The sequence below is a fragment of the Chiloscyllium plagiosum genome, chromosome 1, assembly GCF_004010195.1.
Source record: "Chiloscyllium plagiosum isolate BGI_BamShark_2017 chromosome 1, ASM401019v2, whole genome shotgun sequence".
NCBI classification, from domain to species: domain Eukaryota; kingdom Metazoa; phylum Chordata; class Chondrichthyes; order Orectolobiformes; family Hemiscylliidae; genus Chiloscyllium; species Chiloscyllium plagiosum.
The window spans coordinates 148,433,794-148,452,588 of NC_057710.1; the positions used below are offsets into that span (position 1 = coordinate 148,433,794).

At 41.3% G+C, this 18,795-nt stretch overlaps 1 protein-coding gene across 1 annotated transcript in view; it reads left to right on the forward strand.

The window, feature by feature from the left end:
• The window catches only part of abce1 (ATP-binding cassette, sub-family E (OABP), member 1), an 83,152-nt gene that overhangs the window by 6,224 nt on the left and 58,133 nt on the right, over nt 1–18,795 (forward strand). The window contains exons 2-3 of the mRNA XM_043699036.1: nt 5,704–5,871; nt 12,232–12,317. Of these exons, the coding sequence (XP_043554971.1) occupies nt 5,769–5,871; nt 12,232–12,317 (189 nt within the window). The 5' untranslated portion in view covers nt 5,704–5,768. The remainder of the gene's footprint in view (nt 1–5,703; nt 5,872–12,231; nt 12,318–18,795) is intronic.

Below are 18,795 nucleotides of genomic sequence, written 5' to 3' on the forward strand. Positions count from 1 at the left end.
GCATTGTCCTGGATTATTTTGAATTTTTGTGTTGTTGAAACTACACTCATCCTAGGCAAATGAAGATTAATGTGGTTATCCTCTTATACAGACCACAGAAGGACCCCAGGATGCAGGTTAACTTCATGTTTACTCAAAGAATCTCTGCCCATCTCCCTCCAGTCTGAGGACTTCTCTGATTATGTACAGAAAGCTATTGACCATTAAGCCCCATGGTCACATGTATTTAAATTTAATTACTGGACAATAAACAGAAATCTTGTGTTCTACATCCTTCTCATTCCATTGTGCAGACATGTAATATATTCTCCAGTTTGCTATCCATGTTGATACAGGTCTTAGGGTGTACAAGGTTCCTCACCAGTCATTGCTGGTGTGGATCAATGGGGTGTAAAAGGTTCTTGCCTGCAAAAACATGCATTGCAGTACTAGCTTGTCTTATTCCTGTTGGTATCACTTCTTTATCAAACTTTACTGAATTTCTTCTACAATTTACCAGTGCCTTTGACCTTTCCCAGTAAAACATGGAATAGTACAGCACCAGAGCAGGCCATTTGGCCCATGTCTGTACCTACATGGTGCCATTCTAACTGATCCCTTCTGCTTGCATGTGGTCCATATCCCCCTTTTCCCCGTTCACGTGTCTAAATGTGTGTTAAACAGTGCTATAAGTATCTGATTCTGCCACCTCCCTTGGCACTGTGTTCCAAGCACCTACTACCTGTGTGGTTTATTTTGAAAAAGAAAATGCTCATTCTCTCTCATCTCCTTTAAAGTTTCCCCTCTGGTATGTGACATTGCCACCCTTGGAAAAAGATTCCGAAAATCCACCCTATTTGTGTTCCTCATAATTTTGCATGCTTCTCCTGGTGCCCCTCAGCCTCCGAAGCTATAGCAAAAAACAATCCAAGTTTGTCCAACTTGTCCTTACAACTCTCCAATGCACACAACATCCTTCTCCAAAGCCTCTACATATCTCCTAGAGTATGATAAACAGAACTGTATGCAATACTCCAGATGCAGCCTAACTAAAGTACTTACAGCTACAATATGAAATGCCAATTTTTAAACTCAATGCCCTGACCAAAGCAAGGATGTTCCATGCCTCCTTTACCACCTTATCCACTTGTGTTGCCACTTTCTTGGAGCTATGCACTTGCACCCCAAGGTTCCTCTGTATATCAGTGCTCCAAACGTCCTGCCATTTACAATATACTTTTATCCTGCATTTAACCTCCAAAGATGCATCACCTCTCACTTCTCCAGGTTAAACGCCCATCTGCCATGTCTATGCCCAATTTTCCAACTGGTCTATTTCCTGCAGTATTCTTTGACAACCTTCATCACTAATTACACCTTTACCAATGTTCATGTTATGATTTGGCAATGCTGGTGTTGGACTGGGGTGTACAAAGTTAAAAATCACACAACACCAGGTTATAGTCCAACAGGTTTAAATGGAAGCACTAGCTTTCGACGCTCCGAAAGCTAGTGTGCTTCCAATTAAACCTGTTGGATTATAACCTGGTGTTGTGATTTTTAACAATGTTCATGTTGTCTGCAAACTTATTAATCAGAATACCTACATTTTCATCTAAATTATTTATTTATATTACAGGCAACAGGTTCAGCACTAATCCTTGTGGGACAAACTGTTCATAGACCTCCAGGCAGAAAGCACCGTCCACAAGTACACTCTGTCTTTTGTGACCAAGCTAATTTTGTATCCAACTTGACATTGTGGGTTCCAAGTGACTTAACTTCTGGATCAGCTTTTCATGAGGGGCTTTGTTGTCTACATGGATTTCATTAAAACATTTGACAAGCACTGTCCTACCCTCATCAATCATCTTTCACTTCACAGAAAACTTAATTAAATTTGAGATACAACCTCCCCTACACAAATCCATGTTGATTATCCCTAACAAATGCACTCTTCTCCAAATGTAATTAAATCCTGTCCCTAAGAATCTTTTCCAATAATTACTGATATTAGGCTCACTGGCCTGTTACCTCCTTGATTATCCCTGTTGCCCTTCTTAAACAGTGGAGCAACATTTTCCAGCTCCACATTTCATTGACTATTTTCAGTATTCTGGGACCTCGCCTGTGGTTAAAGAGAATTCAAAGGCCTGTGATACAACTCCAATAATCTCTCCACTTATCTCCCTCAGTATCCTGGGATAGATCCTAGGGACTTATCTACCTTATTTTTCAAGACTCCCTACATCATTTTGTTAATATCTACATGCCCCTTCTTAATATTGCCATCTTTCATATCCTGCTCCTTGGTGAATGCCAATGCAAAATACTCATGAATGGCCTTGCCCACTTTCCCTGGCTCCATGCATAAATTCCCTCCTTTGTCCTTCAGTGGAGCTACCCTTTCGCTCCTAATATGTGTATAAAATGCCTTGGGATTCTCGTTAATCCTACTTGCCAAGGATATTTGTGGCCATCTTTTGCCCTGCTAATTCCTTGTTAAGTCCTTTCCTTTTCTTTTATATTCATCCAAGGCCTGGTTTGGTTTCAAGGGCTTGGCATATGCTTCATTTTGCTTTTCAACTTTCAATATCTCTTGTCATCCAGAGTTACTGAATCTTCCATCCTCTTGGGGATGTGCTGGTCCTGAACTCTGATCAGCTGGCATTTAAAAGACTCCCACTTGCCAGATGTGGATTTATCCTCAAACAGCTGCCCTGAATCTAATTTCTCCAGTTGCTGCCCAGTACTATTGTATTTCGCCGTCCATTAAGTTAATATTTTCACCTGAGGATCAGTCTCATCCCTAACTATTGTATGTTAAAACTTATGAAATTATATCACTGTTCCCAAAATGTTCCACCACTGAAACTTGGCCAGGTTCATTCTGCAATACAAGGTCTAGTATGGCCCCTTTCCTATTTCGACTATCCACCTATTGTTTCAAGAAGCCCTGCTGGGTGCATTTCTGACCCAACTAAACCCCTGACACAGTCCCAGACAATACTGGGAAACTTAAAAGCACTCACTACAATAACCCTGTTCATTTAAGTCTTACCATGCTCTGTCTACATATCTGCCACACTCCCAAGTGGCACTAGCAAACCTTCCACAAGGATTTTGGTGCCTTCACATGTTTAGGTGCAAGCCATCCTTCTTGTGCAGGTCTCTCCTGCCCTGCAAGAAACCCCAATGATCCAGATATCTGAAGCCCTCCTCCTTATGTCAGCTCTTTAGCCACGCATTCAGCTGTATTATCTTGCTATTTCTGGTGTCCTCAACATATGGCGCAGGGAATAATCCTGAGATTACAACCCTTGAGATCCTGCTTTTCAACTTGCTACCTAACATTCCAAATTTCCTTTTGCAGGATCTCCACTCTCTTTCTGTTTGTCATTACTACTAATAAGGAGCATAACATCTGGCTGCTCACCCTCCCCTTTCAGAATGTCCTGTGACATCCTTGACCCTGGCAACAAAGCATCTTGGAGTTTCACTCGTGACCCCAAAAATGCCTATCTAAAACAGCTGACGAGAGTCCCCTATTACTACTGCTCACTTGCACTTCAGTCCTCCCTGATGTACAGCAGAGCCAATTTGTGGTGCCATTGATCTGGTGGTTGATTATGTATTACAAATTTCATAAAGCTATGAGAACTCAAAACATCAAGTTTTGAACATCTACTAAACTAAGCATAAAGCCAACATCTTCAACTAATGGGTTTGACCAGCATTAAATATCAGATCATGCCAGGCATGTTCTCCTAGTTTTTGAATTTCTTCTGTTTTGTTTGGCTAAACCATTTTAACCAGTTATTTTTCTACTATATTTACTATATAGAATTGATCTGAGGTTTGGAAACAGAGGGGATTGTGTGGCCAATTTGAGAGTGAGATTCAAGTGCTTTACTCACAATGGTGACATACTGTATGGAACTTTGAATCACAGTTGTTACTATGTGTTGGAAGCAGAAGGTAGGCTTCCAAATGGAGTAAATATCCATGGATAACATGGACAAGTGGTGTTCCACATCAGTTTGAGTTGAGAGGGGACTTTAGGTGATGATTCGGGTTTCACTGCCCATCGTTGACTCGATGCCATGAGACTTCGTGTCCACGTTGAGCACTACCAGGATCACCCCTTCCCAAATACACGCAACTATGCCCCTACTTCTGGTTGATTCATCCTGCTCATGAAAGCAGACATATGTAGAGGTAGTGATTGAGGAATCTGGAACATTGGAAGTAAGGTATGAATCTGAGATCTGTTGTTGACTAGTCTGTGGGTGATCTTTCAATTTTGACATTACTGTATCTCAGTGACTTTGAAGGATTGACTAGGCAGGATGTGAATTTATTTCAATACCTAGACCAGTTCTTGTCTATTCTGTTGTATTGTTCAACGTTTTGTTAGCGATTCAATGTGCCTGAATGCCTTGCTATACTGGGTTTCAGAGAGCAGTAAGAGTCAGCTTATTGTGTATTTCCCATCATATGTAAGCTAAACTAGGTAAGGATGGCAGCTTTCCTTCTTGGAAGAGCCTTCGTGAACTTTGATTAGCTTTTCATAAATTTGATAGTTTCGCAATTGTGGTAACATACTAGGTTTTGTTTTAGACTTATTGAATTTAAATTCATCCAGATCACCAGTTCCTTCCAAAATTGTCTTTTCATTTTCAATATTATTATTGTTTTTTGAAATTTTTAGTCATGCGTATTTATATAAATGATTTGGATGTGAATGTCGGAGCATGGTTAGTAACTTTGCAGATGACCCCAAAATCGGTGGTGTAGTGGACAATGAAGATCATGATCAGAGTACAACGGGGCCTTAGTCAGAATAGCCAACGGGCTGAGGAGTAGCAGATGGAGTTTAATTTAGATAAATGTGAAGTGTTGCATTTTGGTAAGGCAGGGATTTACGCAGTTAGTGGTAGGCCCCTGGCATTGGTGCCGAACAAAGAGACCTTGGAGTGCATAGTTATTTGAAAGAGGAGTCACAGTTGGCAGGGTGGTGACGAAAGTGTTTGGCCCCATTACCTTTATCGGTCACAACACTGAGCATAAGAATTAGAACACTGTTCTGTGGCTGTACAGAATACTGGTGAGTCTACTTTTAGAACACTGCATACTGTCCTGATCACCTTTCTGTCGGAAGGATGTTGCTAAACTTGAGAGAGTGCAGAAAAGATTTACAAGAATCTTGTCCGGACTGGAGAGTTTAAGCTATAGGCAGAAGCTGAAAAGGCTGGAACTTTTTTTCACTGGAACTTCAGAGGCTGAGTGGTGACCATTTAGAGGTTTATAAAATAATGAGTGGCATGGATATGATGAATAGCCAAGGTCTTTTCGCTAGTCTGAGGGTGTCCAAAACACGAGGACGTAAATTTAAGGTGAGAGAGGAAAGATTTAAAAGGGACCTGAGAGATATCTTCACACAGAGGGCGGAACGTGTATGGAATGAGCTGGCAGAGGAAGTTGTGGAAGTGGTTACAATTACAGCATTTTAAAAGGCATCTGGAGGGTTTATGAAAAGAGGGATATGGGCTAAATACTGGCAAATGGGACTAGGTCAGATTGGGATGTCTGGTTGGTATGAATTAGTTGAACCCAAAGGGTCTATTTATATGATTCTGACTCTATAATGTTACATACTGATATACTTTTCTCCTGTACATGAGGCTTTTCTGATTAATGGATATTTTTTGTTGTTGTTCGTAGATTGTGACAGCTTTCTGGCATGATACAAAGTTTTTCTTGTCAAGATACGAGCTCACTGAGGCATTATGGCAGATAAACTAACCAGAATTGCCATAGTCAGCCATGATAAGTGCAAACCCAAAAAATGTCGTCAGGAGTGCAAGAAGAGCTGTCCAGTAGTTCGAATGGGTAAGCAGTTTTGTTTTTCTTGTATTGCTGTTGGTGGATGAAAAGAAAAATAAATTTATGCAAATCTGTTAGTGGCACTTCGTAGTTCTTTATGATGGAAAGAGATCAATTTGTTGCTTACTTTCTATCCCTTTAAAACTTTTTAGTATGTCTGTAATGTTAATAAAAACTCTGTTTTTAAACAACTATTGGTGAGAACAAAAAGTGCCCAAAATCAGTGAAGTATAAATATACTTCTTTCCAATTTAAAAAAAGAACTGTCACTTGCATAACCCCTATCGTGTAATTAAAAAAAATGCCTCACGAGCATTATAAAACAGAATTAAGATAGATGACCAAAAGCATAGTCAGAAAAGTAGTTTTAAAGGAGGAAAGAGAGGTAACGAGGGGGTTCATGGAGGGAATTACGGAGCTTAGGGCCTCAGCAGCTGACAGAACAACACTCAACAATGGTGGAGCCATTAAAATTGGAGATGCACAGAAGGCAATCCTTAAAAGGGTGCTAATGTTTAAGACATTGGTAGGTAGTGCGAGGCCAAGGATGAAAACTTTAAAATTAGAGGCATTGGTTTACAGAAGCTGGAGTAGGTTAGTGATTGGAACTTGGTGAAAGTTAGAATATAAGTGACAGCAGGTTGGGATGACCTCAAATTTCCAGTTCTGTTCTGTATGTGGCAGAATGTCCTGATAGAATGCATTTGTGATGTGAGATGGTGATATGTAGTTAACTACATTCAAGTCTGAAACAAAGCCTTTTGATTTAACTACTGAGAAGTACGGTAGAGCAGGCCAAGTTAACCTGCCCTTCAGTTTTCTCTCCATATTTGTGCTGAGATTTCAATTACAGATCTCTTATTGCAATGAAATATGTTCCTGATGTCTATATTACACGTAAATAACTGTGTGCAGCACACTTGGAAAGCATGTGGTTTTTAATTTTGACATACGTTGTTCTGGAGTCAGAGATGTACAGCATGGAAACAGATCCTTTGGTCCAACCCGTCCGTGCCGACCAGATATCCCAAGCCAATGTAGTCCCACCTGCCAGCACCCGGACCATATCCCTGCAAACTCTTCCTATTCATATACCCATCCAAATGCCTCTTAAATGTTGCAATTGTACCAGCCTCCACTTCCTCTGGCAGCTCATTCCATACATGTACCACCCTCTGCGTGAAAAAGTTGCCCCATAGGTCTCTTATATCTTTCCTCTCACCCTAAACCTATGCCCTCTAGTTCTGGACTCCCTGACCCCAGGCAAACGACTTTGCCTCTTTACCCTATCCATGCCCCTCATAATTTTGTAAACCTCTATAAGGTCACCCCTCAGCCTCCGCTCCAGGGAAAACAGCCCCAGCCTGTTCAGCCTCTTCCTGTAGATCAAATCCTCCAACCCTGGCAACATCCTTGTGAATCTTTTCTGAACCCTTTCAAGTTTCACAACATCATTCTGATAGGAAGGAGACCAGAATTGCACGCAATATTCCAACAGTGGCCTAACCAATGTCCTGTACAGCTGCAACATGACCTCCTGTACTCAGTTGACCAATAAAGGAAAGTATACCAAACGCCGCCTTCACTATCCTGTCTACCTGCGATTCCACTTTCAAGGAGTTATGAACCTGCACTCCAAGGTCTCTTTGTTCAGCAACACTCCCTAGGACCTTATCATTAAGTGTATAAATCCTGCTAAGATTTGCTTTCCCAAAACACAGCACCTCGCATTTATCTGAATTATACTCCATCTGCCACTTCAGTCCATTGGCCCATCTGGTCAAGATCCTGTTGTAATCTGAGGTAACCCTCTTCGCAGTCCACTACACCTCCAATTTTGGTGTCTGGATTCTCGTTATCTCATTCCTAAAGGCTTCCCATTTTCCAGCCGTCCCTTTACCTGCGAACATCTGCCCCCAGTCAGCTTTTGAAAGTTCTTGCCTGATACCGTCAAAATTGGCCTTTCTCCAATTTAGAACTTCAACTGTTAGATCTAGTCCATCCTTTTCCATCACGATTTTAAAATTAATAGAATTATGGTCCCTGGCCCCAAAGTGCTCCCCCACTGACACCTCAGTCACCTGCCCTGCCTTATTTCCAAAGAGTAGGTCAAGTTTTGCACCTTCTCTAGTAGGTACATCCACATACTGAATCAGAAAATTGTCTTGTACACATTTTAACAAATTCCTCTCCATCTAAACCCTTAACACTATGGCAGTCTCAGTCTATGGAAAGTTAAAATCCCCTACCATAACCACCCTATTATTCTTGCAGATAGCTGAGATCTCCTTACAAGTTTGTTTCTCAATTTCCCTCAGACCCCCTAATAGTCAATAATACAATTCCAATAAGGTGGTCATCCCTTTTCTTTCTTCTCCGTTCCACCCAAATAACTTCCCTGGATGTATTTCCAGGAATGTCCTCCCGCAGCACAGCTGTAATGCTATCCCTTATCAAAAGTGCCACTCCCTCTCTCTTGCCTCCCTTGTATTATTGTATTGCATATTACTCTCCACAAAGCTTTCAGTGTCCTAAAGATGCATTTGTTTCAAGGTAAACAGTATGTCCAGTGAGTAACATGAGCTGATAGCCACCATCACATGCAATTGCTTCACTGTCAAATATGCAACACCAAGTGTTGTCTGTAGTTCAGAACCACAGACATTTCCAACAAACACTTATCAGGTCCTGCTTTATATATGCTATAACTGCATGCTATTCCAGATTTGGAGATGCTGATGTTGGACTGGGGTGTACAAAGTTAAAAATTACACAACACCAGGTTATAGTCCAACAGGTTTAATTGGAAGCACACTAACTTTCGGAGCGATGCTGATGAAGGAGCATCGCTCCGAAAGCTCGTGTGCTTCCAATTAAACCTGTTGGACTATAACCTGGTGTTATGTGATTTTTAACTTTGCTATTCCAGAGTAATCTTGTAATGCAAAGATAATCTCTCTTCTCTCTCTCTCTTTCTCTCTCCCCCCCCCCCCCCCCCAAAGCTTTAAAACCTCTTTGCCTTTTCTACCTTCAGCACCAGGAGCTCATGGACATCTTTTGTCATTAGGCTTGTCTCAATCCTAATCAGGATTGTGTCTCTCCCTCCTACTAGTCCTGTTCACATCATCTTTAATGATCGCCTGCCTGTCCTGACCTGAGCTCTTTGGTTTCGATAGAATCCCTACAGTGTGGAAACAGGCCATTGGACCCAACAAGTCCACACCAACCTTCTGAAAAGTAAACCACCCAGACCCATTCTCTTACCCTATTACTCTACACTTACCCCGACTAATGCACCTAACCTACACACCGCTGAATGCTATGGGCAATTTAGCATGGCCAATTCATCTAACCTGCATACCTTGGGATTGTGGGAGGAAACTGAAGTACCCAGAGGTCTCTCTCAAATCCCATCAGACCCTCAGAATCTGCTTTGTTCTGAAGAAGCAAATTCTGTTCCATTAGTCTGTTTTGAATAAACTGCTGATTGTCCAACTTCCCTTCCTGGCTCTCATGTTAACCAACATTGTAAGTAGTTCTGTTTGTTCAGATTTTGCCTCTATATTTTCTGCAATCTTTCATTCACACACACCAAAAAATAACCATTGATCCCATTGTCCTTACAAACTATCATCCTTCCCCTATTTTCCTATTTCCTCAAATCCTTGAACATGTTGTTTCTTTTTAAATCTGTTTTTATCTTTCCTGAAACTTCATATTTGAATCCTTTCAATGAGAGTATTGACTTTTTAAAAATAAGTCACAAATGACTTCTTGTATGACTTAAGCTAAACTTTTCCTTTTCATCCTTCTCAACTTTTTGACAGTTGACTCCACCACCTAACTCCAACCCCTCTCTACTGTCTTCCAGATGGGTGGAACTGTTCCCACATGATTCCATTCAATGACTTGTAATTGCTTCTTTTCTCAGTTCTGTGATAGACCTTTTGCTTTCCTCCAAGAATTTATCCTTGATCCCCATCTCTTTTCAACAACATGCTAAGTGTAATCGATTTTTCTTAAAACGTGTAGTAAAAAAATTCAATTGTATTAAAAGCATTGATTGTTGATGATGATGATTTCTCTCTTTTCACCCCCTCCATTACAAGTAACTGAAAGTTTCACCCATAATTTTCTCTGCTTTAATTTCCTTTTGTCGAAATATGGATTTAAAGTAAATTCCAAAAATTAAGCCACAGCAAATTCATTTACCTACATTAAATTAATTTGACTATTTTAAAGTATTAATTTTAAAAATTGCAATTATCAACTTTCTATGTGAAAGACATTATCCTGATTGTGGATAGTTGACTGTTATGTTCCATGAACTGCAGAAGCATCTTTGGCTGGATTTTGATGAGTGGCAGATACACTTCAATTATCATTCTGCTGTTTTTTTAGTGGTCAGAAAAAGTTTTAACTTTGTGCCAGGATATTTCGATCAGGGCTCCTTCAGAAATGAAAAATGTACTCTACTCTAAATCCCACGGGTCTCTCGTAGTGCAGGATAGTTGAACCATATCCCATTTCCCACAGCAGTAGTTGTCTTCTGCTGTGATTTAAATGTCCAACATCACAGAAGATTCAACAGATCCTGGGAAATTTATAAGTTTCAGAGATGTACGAGGTTCAGGTGCCAGGCATGTAGGAGTGAAAGGAGGCAGTTCTTCGGGTCCCAGGGAGAGAAGTTGTGAGGGAAGGAGTCTCAAGTCTGTGGGGATGTGGCTGCTCGTAGGGAGTGGATGTAGCGTGTTGGGTCATGAGGTAGTGTTGAATCTGGTGGAGAAGCTAGGTCTCTGGGACAGGGGACTGTTATCAGATAAAGGTCGAGGAGGTATGTTTGGTTTGGAAAATGAAAAATTGCTGGGATCAGTTTAATAGCTAACCAGGCATTCAACTTATGTTTTTAATTGTCTCTTTCCTGAATATTTACTGCTGCAGGAATTCTCTGATTTAAGTGGACCCTTTTGGAGAGTTCCAGGCATAGGTAAATTGTCAGCCAGAATCTTCAATTTCTTGGACAATATCCATAGAGTGTGTAAAATGATGGATTCTGCTTGGACGCAATGCACAACACCCATCCAAGCAGCAGAAATAACTATCTGGCCATCGGAAAATTGGTGCTGTTTAATTTATGCATTGTCTTTCCTGGCCGTAATGTGAATTTGAAGCAAACAAGCTCAAGACTCCAGTCCTAAATGATTCAAAGCTTTTAAAGTTTTTAATTTTGGTCAAATCAAAGCCATTTTGCACACCTCCCTAGAGGCCCTTTCATTGGAGATACAGTGTAACTGCATTCTTCTCTATAATTGAATAGGAGAGCACCATTCAGGTCATTAAGCCTACTGTACCATTCTAACAGATCTTGGCTGATTTGTTTTTCAACACTATTTACTGGACTTAACTCCGTATCCCTAGATATGTTTCAACCAATGAAAGTCTGTTGAGCTCAATCTTGAAAGCTCCAATTGTGACAACTGAAGCCTTTTAGGGCAGAGAAAGTGTTTTCTAATTTTCTTCTTAAATGACCTAGCTCTAATTTTGAAGTGACCCCTTGTTCTTGATATTCTCAACATTGGAAATAACTTTACTTTTCTACACTATTCAAAGGATGCCTCCTACTTAATTACCCATGCTGAAGGGAGTAAAAGACCAGTTTGTGCAGCCTGCTCTTATTTGATCCTCTGTTTCACTCTGATTGCACTAGGAATTAATGGCACTCCTCCCAAGGTTAATGTTTTAAAATGTATTCTCATGAGGTGTGAGAATTGCTGACACAGCTAGTATTTGTTGTCTGTACCTAATTGTTCTCTATGGCAGTACAGTTGGTTCTGCTACAATGTGTTTCTTCAACCTGAATTGGCTTTAACACAATTGAAGAATTTCAACCATTATTTATAGAATGCCAGTTTGTTTACCCTGTATTGGCTTTAAGGCTCCATTAGTGTAAATGGTGCAGCTATTGCACAATTTTCTTATAACATAGCACGAGAGCAGAACTATCATGTTATATCAGAACAGACAAGGTGAGGTCAGCAAAATCGCTCCCTAAAGGATGGGTTTTGTTTTTACAATAAACAGCAGTGGTTACATGGCCTCCTTTGGGAGAGCCTTTTAATCCACATTTTTATTAAATTCAAATTTCATCATCTGCCATGGTGGGATTTGAATCGAGTGACCAAGGTATTAGGCTGTGGATCTGGATTGCTAGTTTAGTGACATTACTGCAAAGCCACTAGCTTGGTCTCTAATAATTTTCTTTAAATTGTATGTATATTTTAGTGAATTCCTAAATTATAAAACCAGTCTCTAGTACAAATTTAGAAAGTTTAAGTAAAACTATTTCTTTTGCTTTTTTATTTGCAGGAAAGCTTTGTATTGAAGTTACTGCTCAAAGTAAGATTGCCTGGATTTCAGAAACTCTCTGTATTGGTTGTGGGATTTGCATTAAGGTAAGCTGTATGTTTGCTAGGAAGCTGTTGTGATGCCAGCTAAAGTTTAAATGTTGCTGATTTCTTAAGTATGTCACTTTATTGACTTGGTTCTGCAAATGGTTTGCACCAATTGAATCTCATTGAAAAATGCTATGATTTTGAAAACAATAAAATTAATTTTTGTTCCTTCTAATGTCCAGTAATATTAAATTGGATCTGTAAATATTCAGCATTAACTATCCAGCAATGTTACTAAAATACTTAAGCTGTTTCTAGATAAACTAGAAAATATTGTGTATGGGGTGAACATATTGTCTTTTTGTGAGCTATTGTCTTTTTGTGAGCTAGAAACATAATCAGTTTTCAAAGATATGCAATAGCATCCCATTTTGTTTATCCTGATGTGTCCTGTTTCCTTCCCATCTTTTTATTGATCTTGTTGCAATTGCCCATTTTCCCTCTGGGATAACTTTCTTAATTCAGGTTATGGCAAAATTGGCTGGGTCAGCACAGACAAGAATTGAATCTGTCCCTATTTAGTCAGTATAGCTCTGGTCCTTGCAACTGACCATTGGAACAATTTACTGAATTTATACATAGCACTATAAGTGATACTTTATGCACGTGTGCTATCTGATAATACTTAAACGGAATGTTTATAAATACTAATGGTATTTAGTGGGTGATGAGCCCCTAGAATGGTTACTGTACAGGAAATGGCCTTTGAGCCTTTGTGTGCTGACTCTGAAGGAGCCATTCACACAGCAACTTCCCTGTTTTATCCCTGTAGCCCTATACACTCATCCTTTTCTGATAATCTAATTCACTCCTGAATGCCTTCACTGAACATGCCTCCATCAAATTCTCAGACAATGCAATCTAGAACCTATCCACTTTCTGCATGTGCTAACCTAAGAAACAGTTAGGTTGGATCAGGTGGGATATTTTTCACTGGAACATATGACATTACGATGCACAGAAGCAGACCCTTCTGTCCAACCTGTCCATACTGAACATACTCCCAAACTAAACTAGTCCCACCTGCCTGTTCATGGCCCTGTCCCTCCAAACATTTTCTGTTCATGTACCTATCCAAACGTCTCTTAAACATTGTAATTGTGTCCACATCCACAAGATGTTCATTCCACAAACCAACCACCCTCTGTGTGTAAAAAAAAAAAAAAAAAAAAATGCCTCTCATGTCTATTTTAAATCTCTTGTCTCTCCTTAAAAATGTGCCTCCTGGTTTTGAAATCCCTTATCCTAGTGAAAAGAAAACTACCATTAACTTCATACCTCATTATTTTATAAACTCCTATCAGGCTGCCTCTTAACCTCCAACGCTCCAGTGAAAAATGTCCCAGCCGATCCAACCTTCCTTTATAACACAAACCTTCCATACCCAGCAACATTCCCGGCAATATCTTCTCAATCCTCTCCAGCTTAATATCCTTCCAATAACTGGGCAACCGGAACTGCACACAGTATTCCAGAAGACTGCTCACCAATATCTTGTACAACCTCAACATGACTTCCCAACTCCCATACTCAAAGGACTGAGCAATGAAGGCAAGCGTGCCAACACCTTTTAATCACCCTGACTATATGTGATACAAACTTCAAAGAACTATGTACCTGTACCCCAAGGTCTCCCTTCTGCAACACTATGCAGGGTCTACCTTGCACTGATCCAGATGGGACTCCATCTGCTGTTTTTTTCAGTCCATTGACCCATTTGATCAAGATACCTTTGTGATCGTAGAAAACCTTCTACTGTGCCACCAGTTTTGGTTAATAATCACGATGCCATGTTATAGACCAGTAGGTTTATTTGGAGGTACTACCTTTCGGAGCACTGCTCCTTTGTCAGCTAGCCAGTGAGGCATGATCATAGGACCCACTAGCTACCTGACGAGGAGCAATGCCCGGAAAGCTAGTACGGGTACACAGTCCTTTATCCGAAACGCTGGGGACCAGCTGGTTTTCGGAATTTGGAATTTTTTGAATTTTGGAAGAAGTGACGGTTCAACGGTGAAATTTTTAAAAATCTTACCAAACAGCAGTCTCACTGTGACTAACAGGCCCTGAGACAAAATTGAGGCCTGCCAGTGTTGGGCCACATAACCTCTTTGTTTTTTTTTCCCCTCCCCACCCAACCACATGTGAGTGACACGCATCAGGTGGATGTGGAGTTGGGTTAACTGTTTGCACGCCAAACAACCTTGTTAATGAGATAAAAACTTCACAAAAATACCTTTGGATTTTGGAGCTTTCGGATTTCGGATAAAGGGTTGTCTAGCTGTACTTGCAAATTAATCTGTTGGACTGTAATCTGGTGTTGGGATTTTTAACTTTATCCACCCCCAGGCCAACACTGACACCTCCACATCATGGCTGCCGATTTTGGTGTCATCCACAAATTTACTAACCATGCCTTCTGTATTCTCATCCAAATCATTTATATAAATGACAAACAAAAGAGGACCTAGAACTGATCCCCCTGTAAACACAGGCCTCCACGACCACACTCTCCTGTTTAAGCCAATCGTGTATCCATTTTGCAAGCTCACCCTGAAATCCCTCGTGTCTTGGCTTCACTAATTAGTCTACCCATACAGAACCTTGCCATCATCAATCTTTTTGGTACCTTTCTCAAAAGAAACTCATTCAAATTTGTGAGATGTTTTTCTACTCAAAACCATGCTGACTATCTCTAGTCTACTTTTTGCCTCTCAATGTCCACAAATCCTTATTTTTATAAACACCTGCAGCAAAGTCGGACTAGCAGGTCTCTGGTTCCCTGGTTTCTCTTTACAACCTTTCTTAAGCAAAAGTACAATATCAGTCACCCTCCATTTTACAAAGTTTGCTTGACAGTGCTCCTGCAGCATTCCTTTGGATGTTTCACTCCACCAAAAGATGGTATTGAAATTCCAGTTGTCAGAATGAATCAAATTATCTTCCATTTCATTGTCAATATTAAACTCTAAAAGGTGACCTGGTAGACTGCCTGGGTCCTGATAGGGAATTATATTTTTTAAAAAGCCTTTTGTGCTGTTTAAAGGTGCACTCGTGAGAGTAAAACCTAAGTCATGTTAAAAGTCAAGGTGGTTTCACTCTGTGCCAAAATTTTAATTTAGGATGTAGAATGGTATAGCAGAGGAACAGCCCCTTCTGCCCAATGTGTTTGCACCAACTGTGATGCCATTCTAAACTAATCCCATGTACCTAAATGTCATGGAACTGAATTTAATGAAGATTGGTTTGAATTATAAGGCCAAAGGTTTCAGTAAAAACAAACCCTAACTGGAGGAGAACAATCCACAAACCTCCTCTTGCCCAAAAATGATGGAGCCCATCAGTGCATAATGAAAAGACTGGAACATTTTTAGCCAGCTTCAGTTGGAAGTGATGAGCGGATTATCCATCATTGCCTTCCAATCACATCTCTCGCTTCCCACAGAGTTCTAGGGTGATCAGATCCTGGGGATTTATCCACCTTTGTGTTTCAAGATATCCAGCACTTCCTCCTCTGTAATTTGGGCATTTTGCAAGATGTCACCATCTATTTTCCTACACTCTATATCTTCCATTTCCTTTTCCACAGTAAATACTGATGCAAAATACTCGTTTAGTATCTCCCCCATTTTCTGAGGCTCCACACAAAGGCTGCCTTGCTGATCTTTGAGGGGCCCTATTCTCCCTAGTTACCCTCTTGTCCTTAATGTATCTGTAAAAACTCTTTGGATTCTCCTTAATTCTATTTGCCAAAATTATCTCACATCCCCTTTTTGTCCTCCTGATTTTCCTCTAGTCCACCTGCTGTGATTTGACCCACAATGCCAATGTAGGAAGTTTCAGAATTTTGACTCCGTTACAGTGAAGGAATGGCAATGTATTTCCAAGTCAGGATGGTGAATGGCTTGCAAGGGAACTTGAAGGTGGTGGTGCATCCATATATCTGCTGCCCTTGTCCTTCTAAGTGGAAGTGGTCTTGGGTTTAGAAGATGCTTTCTGAGATTTTCTGCAGTGCATCTTGTGGATAGCAGCGGTGTGTAATACTGAACATTTGGTGGTGGAGGGAGTGGATGCTTGTGGATGTGGTGCCAATCAAGCAGGCTGCTTTGTCCTGGATTGTGTCAAGTTTCTTGAGTATTGTTGGAGCTGCACTCATCCAGGTAAGTGGGGAGTATTCCACTAGACTCTTGACTTTTACCTGGTAGATGGTGGACAGGCTTTTGAGGGGAGTTACTCGCTGCAGTATTCATAGCCTCTGATCGGCTCTTGTAGCCACTGCATTTATGTGATGACTCCAGTTGAGTTTCTGTTCATAAACAACTCCCAGGACATTGATAGTGGGGGATTCAGTGATGGTAACACCTTACAGCATAAGGAGCAGTGGTTAGATTGTCTTGTTGGTAATGGTCATAGAGTTGTATTTGTTTGGCGTGAATGTTACTTGAAACTTGTCAACCCAAGCCTGGATATTGTCCAGATCTTGTTGATTTGGGCATGGACTGTTTCAATGTCTGAGGAGTCGCGAATGGTACTGAACATTGTGGAATCATTGGTGAACATCCCCACTTCTGACCTTATGGAGGGAAGGTCATTGAAGCAGCTGAAGATGGTTGGGCCGAGGGCACTACTCTGAGGAACTCCTGCAGAGATGTCCTGGAGCTGCGATGAATAACCTCCAACAGCCATGACCAACTTCCTATGTGTCAAGTATGACTCTAACCACCAGAGAGTTTGTCCCCTGATACCCATTGATTCCAGGTTTGCTAGTAATGAGGTCAGGAGCTGACTGGCCCTGGCGGAACCCAAACTGGGCGTCACTGAGCAAGTATTGCTTGATAGCACTGTTGATGACACCGTCCATCACTTCACTGATGATCAAAAGTAGACTGGGGCAGTAATTGGCTGGGTTTGGATTTATCCTGCTTTTCATGTACAGGAATTGGGCAATTTTCCACATTGTCGGATAGGTGCCAGTATTGTAACTGTACTGGAACAGCTTGACTAAAGGAGCAGCATAAATCGTCAGTACTATTGCTGGAATGTTGTCAGGGCACATAGCAGATGCCATATCCAGTGTCTCCAACCATTTCTCAATGTCATGTAGAGCGAATCAAATTGGCAGAAGACTGGTTTCTGTAATGCTGGGAACCACTGGAGCAGGCCAGAATTGATCATTTACTTGGCACTTCTGGCTGAAGATTGCTGCGAATGCTTCAGCCTTATCTTTTGTACTGTGCTCTTCCATCATTGAGGATGGGGATATTTGTGGAGCCGCCACCTCCAGTGAATTGTTTAATTGCCTCCCACCATTCACGATTAGATGTGGCAGAGCTGCAGAGCTTAGATCTCATCTGTTGGTTGTGGGATTGCCTAGCTCAGTCTATCACTTCCTGTTTGGCATGCAAGTGAACTGCTCGATGGCTTTACCAGATTGATACCCCATCTTCAGGTATGCTTGGTGCTGCTTCTGGCATGCCCTCTTGCACTATCCATTGAACCAGGATTAATCCCCTAGCTTGATGGTAATGGCTGAATGGGGTATATGCTGGGTCATGAGGTTACAGATTGTGCTGGAGTACAATTCTGTTGTTGGCCCACAGTGCCTCATGGATGCCTGTCTTGAGTTGCTAGATCTGTTCGAACTCTATCCCATTTAGGATGATAGTGCGACACAACGTGATGGACGTTATTCTCAATGTGAAGGTGGGACTTTGTCTCTACAAGGACTGAGCTGTGGTCACTCTTATCGATACTGTCACTGACCGATGCTTCTGCAGCTGGCAGATTGGTAAGGATGAGGTCAAGTACGGTTTTTCCTTTTGGTTCCTTCATCAACTGCCGCAGGCCCAGTCTAGCAGCTGTGTTTTGGTACCTGACCAGCTTGATTAGTGGTACTGCTGCCAAGCCACTCTTAATGGTGGACATTGAATCCCTCACCGAGTACATTTTGTGCCCTGCCATCTTCTATGCTTCCTCTTAAGTGTTGTTCAGAATGGAGGAGTATCAGCTCATCAGCTGAGGGAGGATGGTGCGCGGTCATCAGCAGGAGGTTTCCTTGCCCATGTTTAATCTGAAGCCATAAGACTTCATGGGGTCCAGAGTCAATGTTGAGGACTCCTAAAGCAATTCCCTCTGGACTGTATATCACTGTACCGCCATTTCTGCTGGGTCTGTTCTGCCAGTGGGACAGGGCATATTCAGGGATGGTAATGGTTGTATCTGGGACATTGTCTGTAAGGTAGGATTTTGTGAGACAGCTCTCCCAAGCACCAAGTATTAGTGAGGAGGACTCTGCAGGGTCGACAGGGCAGTTTCCGCTGTTGTCTTTTCTGGTGATTTCTGATGCTAGGTAATTTATCCAGTTTCAATTCTTTTGAGACTTTGTAGCGATTGGTACAACTGAATGGCTTGCTGGGCCATTTCAGAGGGCAATTGAGAGTCAAGGCACATTGCTGTGGGTCTGGAGTCACATTTAGGC